The 7,493-nt window shown below is 44.9% G+C and overlaps 1 protein-coding gene across 4 annotated transcripts in view; it reads right to left on the reverse strand.

The window, feature by feature from the left end:
* The window catches only part of Rasa2 (RAS p21 protein activator 2), a 108,834-nt gene extending 106,317 nt beyond the window's left edge, over positions 1 to 2,517 (reverse strand). For all 4 annotated transcript variants that reach the window (XM_071615595.1, XM_071615594.1, XM_027933797.2 and 1 more), the window contains exon 1: positions 2,361 to 2,517. In XM_071615595.1, coding sequence (XP_071471696.1) covers positions 2,361 to 2,493 — 133 coding nt within the window. In that variant the 5' untranslated portion in view covers positions 2,494 to 2,517. The remainder of the gene's footprint in view (positions 1 to 2,360) is intronic.
* Between the last annotated feature and the right edge of the window lie 4,976 nt (positions 2,518 to 7,493).

Consider the following 7,493-nt stretch of genomic DNA (forward strand, 5'->3'; position numbering starts at 1 on the left):
ACCATCATCCCACTTCTGTAACTTTAGTACCTTAAGACTCTTCTACCCTTCAGCTCCCCCGCCTTACAAAACTACACATCAATTTCAGGGAAACAGAAAACAGCACCTCTTCACAAGGTTCTGAAGCTAAACCAATTCTGGATTACATCAGTTAAAAGAACAGAAAAGAAATGTGAGGTGAGAATTCTGTATATCAATATATTAACACATACATCCTATGAAATGGTCACTTCATGATTTGAGCTATATGCTGAGCAATTTAAAAAGCAAGAAGTTGACTGACAGATGTAATACTTTGACTATGGTTCAAGCAGTATCACTCCCAGTAAGTGTATGGCCAATTTCCAAGTCTGTATGCCAGCGTCGCTCTAAACTATAGAAACACACATTTTTTGTTTGTTTTATTTACAGGCCCTTTTAATTTGTAGACCCAAGTTTTACTTACAGTAATGCCTCTTACCAAACTGTTTTCAATGGTATTCACCACGGAGCAGGTGAAAGTACAGGCTAATTCCTTCTGGAAACACCCCAACTCAATTCTATGACACACATATATGTTGTTCCATGAACAACCTGCAGTTAAGTATCAGTATTAAGTATCCAACAGACAGTGTCTAATATCAATAACGCTAAAATATAAGGAGGTAAAAAATCTGGAAAACCAGATCAAGGAGGGAACTCCGCCCATTTAGTTTCCCAGTTAAATTAGATATATGCATATATTAAATATAAGATTTAACCTAAATTCTGAAAAGACTTTATTCCTTAAAAATATCTTTAATGTTGGAAACTTAGATGCAGGAAACAGCTACTTCTCCAGTATCTTTATTAGGTTTTAAGAACTGCAATCTCTTAAGGGTTCTATGACTATAACAGGGAATTACGATGTGAGAGAATTTAGTAGTTTGCTTCGGGATTTAATAAAATCCCAAATCCTTAGGCCGGCATGATGGAGAATGCCTGTAATCCCAGCAACCCAGGACGCTGATGCAGGAGGATTGCAAGTTTGAGGCCAGCCTCAGCAATTTAGCAAGGCCCTGAGCAACTTAGTAAAACATTAAAAAAAAAAAAAAAAAAAAAAAAAAAAGGCTGGGGATGCAGCCCAGGGATAAAGCACTCCGGGATTCCATCCCTAGTATCAAATAAATAAATAAGCAAACAAACAAAACTTCAAATCCTTGAAAGAGGGAGCAGCCTGAAAAGAAAGTGAGATTCCAAAATCAATTAACAGCATCATTACTCAAGAAAATTTTATAGCCTACCCAAGAGCACTGTTAGTAATTTTAATGCAATTCAATTTTCTTCACACAAGGTAAAAAGGACCCCTCATAACTCGCACAATCTGAGAATACTGAATAAAGAAAACTGTTGATTTTCAACCAAAGTAAAATAAGCTCTATAGATTTTTTTAAAGAGGTATTTTGTCTAAATAAACTACTGTAGGAAAATGGCAATCTAAAGGGCATTTTAAAAACATCAATGTCCAAATGACTGAAATCGAATCGGTGTGTTTATAGTAATGCTCAGGGCCTCGGAGCAAAACTGTATTTAGTCAACTAGTATGGCTCGCTCACAGAAGTGACAAATGCTTGAAAAGGAAAGGAATTAAGTGGGTTAAGTGCGGATTGGATGACTGTGTTTTGAGACCTGCTCACAGGAAGCCACTACATCCTGCCCCAAGTCCCTGTCAGTCACCCGGCTCTCGCTTCAAGTCCCCGCGGCAGCGAGGCGGGGCGGAGTACAGGTGTCCGGCCGAGCCCCTCCCGCGCTCCCTCGCAGCACGCCGCGCGGCCCCCTCCGGGTCCCCCGGCTGCCTGCTTCCTCCCGCTGAGGGCGCCTTTTTCAAGCTCTCACGGGCTCGGGAGCTCGGGAGGCAGGCAGCCCCCTCCCCTCGGGCCAGCCCCCCTTCCACGCCGCCGCCTCTCCTCCGGCCGCTCCTCCCCATAATTGCTGCTCCGCACCCGCCTCGCCCCGGTGTCCGCGGCCGCCCGGAGGCCTGAGTCGGAAGGCGGCCGGAAGCTCCTCACGCCCCCGGCCCGCGCCCCCGGCCGCGCCCAGCCGCCGAGCCCCTCACGCCCGCGCGCCCAGGCCGCCTCCGCCGGCGCTGCCCGCTCTCCACTCCCTCCCCAGAGGGGTGGCCGCAGCCCACGCCGCCCCGTCCAGGCGACGCCTCCCCCAACACACCCCCTCCAGCCTCGCCCGCGCCCGCCCTCCCGGCGCTGCGCACCGCGCCGCGCCTCACCGGCCCTCTCGGCCCACCATCCAGCGCGGCTCGGCGACGCCAACCCAGCGCGCCCGTTGCCCCCTCAGCCGTGCGGCCGCTGCCGCCGGGGAAGCCCCTCAGCCCGGGCCCCGCTTACAGATCTTGCCCCGTAGGCTCTGCAGCACTCGGACCTCGCGGCTGTCCTCGTCTCCCGCCTCGGGCTCTGCCGTCGCAGTCGCCGCCGGCGCCTCGGAAGAAGCCGCCACCGCAGCAGGCGCCGCCGCCGCCATGGTGCCGCCCGGCCCGTGCCGCAGCCCCGCCGCCTGCGTAGCCCGGCTAGGCGGAGCCCAGCGGCGGCCTAGGCCCGGGCGAGCGGCGCGCCTGGCTCCGCCCCCGGCCTTGGCCTGGTTGCCCCGCCCCGCGCGGCCCCGCCCCACCCCACCCGTCCACCCGCTCCTCGCCCCGCCCGCTCGGACCCGGACGGCGCGGGCGGGAACACGCGTCCCTCCCGGCTTGTGGCGCTGCGGGTCCGTGGACCTTAGTCGTGGCTCTGAGCAGCCTTGAAAGCCCCGCGAGGAGAAAACCGTGGCACTCCTGTGGATCCCCAAGTCCTCTGGGAATTGGACCCCTCCTGCGAACCGACCTCCACGTCTCCTAACGCTCGGGAAAATACGGGCCCTTCCCAATCGGGGTAACTCGCGGTTGAAAGAAAATAGAATTTGGCAGTTGGGTGGGCATCAAACCACTTCATGCAAAAGGAGGCAGGAGGTGTAGCCGAGACTCCCCCAACAATATCCACAGGCTGCCCCCGCTGAGTCAAGCACCGCATACACAAACCCTCACCCTTGGTAAGAACGCTGCTCTGCAAAAGCCGGTTTACAAAAAGGATCAGAGACCCCTATTTCCAATTGAGTGGAACACCCGAGACCCTCCCATAGACAAATTCTGAAGCATTTACTACCCCTTGTTTATTTTCGGAATCATAAAGAGATTGGCCCTAGGAAATTCGTAAATCTTCAACTAATTGTTAGCTTTATCTCAAGGGAACCCTCTACAGTGAGTAAACTGCATGAATAATACCCTGGTATGTGGTGAGGAAGATGATTTCCTGGTCTTGAGATTGTTAACTGCACTGCCCTAAGAAGGAAGAAACTGTGACCTAACAGGGCAGGGTAGTTCTTAACCAGGGCAACAACAGGAATCCATCAGTCACCGTCAACAAATATTTTTTGCGGGTCAGAGTGATAGCCTTAGAGACTACAAAAGGTCAAGGTGAAGAGGGGCAGCCCTGCAGCAGGTCAGTCGGGCAGGAGACACAGAAAAGGGCAGACGCATTGGGAGATAAGAAGAAGATGGGGAGACAGGGAGACCCTTCCTGGGAATGGACTCTTGGTGGGAAGGGTGAACAGAAGCAGGAGGAAGCAGTCATGTGACAAGGGGTAGAAACTGCTTGTGCGAAAGGCTGGACCGCCTGAGTGGCTTGAGTTTGGGATGTGTCTGGCACTGAGGGGCAAAACTTCCGGTCCTGCCTGTGCTGTGGGTGATCCCTATTCCCGCTCAGAGAAAGTGAACACAGCCGCTCTTTGACGGATGTTTTGTTGTCATTTCAAACTTCAAAACTTATTTCCGGCGGGGGGAGGGGGCAGTGGTGCACACCTGTAATCCCAGCGGCTCAGGAAACTGAGGCAGGAGGATTGCAAATTCAAAGCCAGCCTCAGCAATTTAGCAAGACTCTAAGCAACTCAGCACCCTATTTCTAAATAAAACATAAAAATAGGACTGGGAATGTGACTCAGTGGTTACTTGCCCTTAAATTCAATCCAATACCAAAAAACAAAAACAAAAAACCCTTGTTTTCCTAGCCCCCTTTCCAAATCAGCTTTTATAGGCATATGCTACTATTTGAGCTAGAGACTCTTTTTTTTTTTTTGTCCCTTGTCCCCATAATGTTTTCAATCGCCACATCCTTACCATAGCTGAAATCTCTTCTCTCTCACCCCTCTTTCCTATTCACTGTCATTGCCCTTGTTAAAACCATCCTCATTCAAAGAGTAATCAATATGTTACAATTTTATTTTAGTTTCTTTTTAGGGAATGCCTTTTAGATTCAGACATGAAGCCCAATTCTACATTTTTTGCACATGTGACATTTGGGTTAATTCCTCAACATTTCAAATCATGTTTCTTTAACAGTAAAATGCTCCACTGTCTCTTCTTTGAAGGGTTGTTATTAGGATTCAATATTTATTGAAAACAGGTGTGTGAAACATCTAGCAGGATTATCTCAGTAAATGTCACTTCATTCTCTTGATTAGAACTCTTACAATAGGTCTCCCATCCCTCTTCTTCCTCCCGTATACCACTTAAAATAATCTGCCTAAAGCAAAAATTGGAGCTTGTCATTTTCATACTTAAAGAGACACCAGTGGCTTCATCTCATCAACCTGCAAACAAGTGCATACTACAGTCGGTAGTAGAAACGACTTAAGAATAAAATTCACATTCCTCAGCCAAGTGTTCAGGGTTGAGATTGGAAGCAGTCTTATCTCAGTCACACTGAGTCACGTTTCCCATCAGCCTGACTGTTAAGAGTGGTCTTCCTCCTGCAGGGCCAGGTACTGCCGCATCCTGCTATCACTTTCTTTCCTGCACAGCGGCTCTATCTGAACTTTTGTGTGGTCTTGATCACTTTCCAGTAGGCATTATATGAACCTGTGCACTAATTTTATCTCCTACATTCAATTTTTTAGCTCTTTCTGTACTCTACTTCAAAATTTTGAATGAGTGGTGAAATCATAATAGCTCACTTACTCCCTCTACTCTGCAGAACTGAAGTTTTCCTGTTTTGAAAATTCTGATGAGAATTTAATTTTTCATTATCATATCTGTCTAAATGGCTAAAATAGAAATGTATAACTTTGATCATATCCAATCCAAAATTTGACATAAAGGCTCATTCCTTTGTTTGAACAATAACAATAGCTATACCACATTCTTCTAATTTCCCTTCTTTTTCATTAGCCAAACTCCAAGTACATTTACTCTATTACTAAATTGTTATTAAAGGTCTGAAAACAATTTTACATGAAGTGACACTCTACTTTTTTATTTTTTTTTTCTCCCAGGCGATCTTCCTGTTGCAGGTTTCGGAATTATCATATTATTTTACTAAAACCCCCAAACTCTATTTCTTCTTCGTCTGATTTCTAACTCCTCCATTTGTAAATAAACCCTTCAGAACATGATCTTTTCTTTCTTTCTTTCTCTCTTTCTTTCCTTTTTTTACTGATACTGACCTATTTTGGAAAAATCTTTGGTAGAGTCATTGTTTCCTTAATGTAAAATATTTGGGAAGTAAAATTTTGTGGACTAATAAAACTAAGAGTACAATTTGAAGACTGCTTTTACATCTCATTCCCTTTGTTGCCCTGGCGTGGAGTTCTAGATTCCTGTGAAGTTTCACTCATTTCTTCATGATGTTTAGTAACTGGAACGATATTGCCTCACATACAAACTTGCACTTCACTTCCTTCCTCAAATTATTATGAATGTGTTTCAAGGCTCTCTCTCCTATCTCTACCCTTCTCCATTCTGACGAGCAACCATTCATTACTTTGTCTTTTCCTCTTTCTTCACCAATTTTTAACCCATTCATTCATTTTAACCCACAAGTTAACTTGCTTCATGGTGGATGAGGAGGAAAATTACATCATTTCTTAATAAAATGATGGTTTCACAGCCAATTCCAGAACTTCTCAGATCCAACACATGTTTGAATTAGCACCCACCAGCTTCTAACTTGGCATTAAAAGGGGTATCTCCTGAGTGTGAGTTACTTATCATCATTTCTCTGGTGAGGAATAGAAGTGCCTTGGTTTTTAGTGAGCAAATAAATGGAGTAATCATTTCTCCCAATTAACTTGGCATGTATAATAACTTCAGCAAGGGACTTTTAGAAACCTGAATTTAAGTCAAAAGTTTTCTTTAGGCTTATTTAAAAAAATAAATGATCTACATCCACCTTTAAAATAACCAGTCTTTCTTTGAAATGCCTTTAAGATGAAGTGTTTTTTTATTATTGTTATTGGACTACAATGCTTAATAGTGATTTTATAATTCAACAGGTTTCTGTAAAAAGCAAACTATTTACTAGCAGTGGAGAGTTGTTTCAGGGTATATTATCATAATTAACAAGTTTATTTTTGTTTAAGAGTTAGTGATACTCTACATGTATTACCTTATCCTGCAAATATTACTTATTTGGCCACAGGTAGATCATTTGAAATTAACAAGATGCATTGGAAACTTTTTTTAAAAAAGAAGTATTGCTTTTTAATATTTAAATACAGATCATTTTCATAAGTCTGCAGACATGAGGCAGAACTATTTCCAGTGGGCTGGTGGAGAGGCAAATTCCTTGGGTCATTGATTTCCCTGTTCATCTCATCGGAATCCTATGTATTAAACATTATGCGTTCTGTTATTGATTGTGCAAATAATGTCTAAACCCAATCATCATTTTTCTTTCTGTTAAAGTTGGAGTGGAAGAAGGTGATAAGAGATCTGAGGTTTACAGAGAACTTTTAACATTTTACCTCAAGATCATACAAGGCCCTGGCAAAGATATTTTTTGTGAACAAATTTTAATCTAGAAGTCTCTAGCTCCTCTAATGAAAATATTTTCAAATATGCTCAGCTCCTGGAGGAGGGTGTTACAGGCCTGAATATTGGAGCAACCGTGTGACTTCAGTTGTGTCTCAGACTTTTGAACTATGATGATGTATCCGCTCTACCCCAGTGTGCTCTTCCTGTCACTTTAGACTGATGGAAAAAAAAAAAATGGCTGCTAAAAGAAAACTAGCAGTGACTCTGGAGGTTGAGGCAGGAAGATTGTAAGTTTGAGACCAGACTGGCCAACTTATCAAGATCCTATCTCAAAAAATAAAAAGGGCTAGGAATGTAGCTTAGTGGTACAGCACCACTGGGGTTAATCCCCCACCCCCGCAAAAAAGGAAAGAACCAGAAAATTGGGCATCCCTGCACTTGCTTTATTTTCTATTCATTCCTCAAGAAGTTTCTTTCTTTGCCTGGGCACATCTGTTCATTCATCATGAACCCCAAAGACGTGCTCCAGTTAGTGAGAGCCAGGCCGAAAGATCTCAGGCCTTGGCTCCAATGATTTCCATGCTCTGAAGATATAGCCAAGGTCTCCTGGGGCCAAGAGACAGTTACATAGCCTGGCTTACACACTGGAGTCAGCTCCTCCCGCGGTCAGGGGAGTGTGGAGCTG

This window comes from Marmota flaviventris, chromosome 8 (assembly GCF_047511675.1).
Source record: "Marmota flaviventris isolate mMarFla1 chromosome 8, mMarFla1.hap1, whole genome shotgun sequence".
In the NCBI taxonomy this organism is placed as follows: domain Eukaryota; kingdom Metazoa; phylum Chordata; class Mammalia; order Rodentia; family Sciuridae; genus Marmota; species Marmota flaviventris.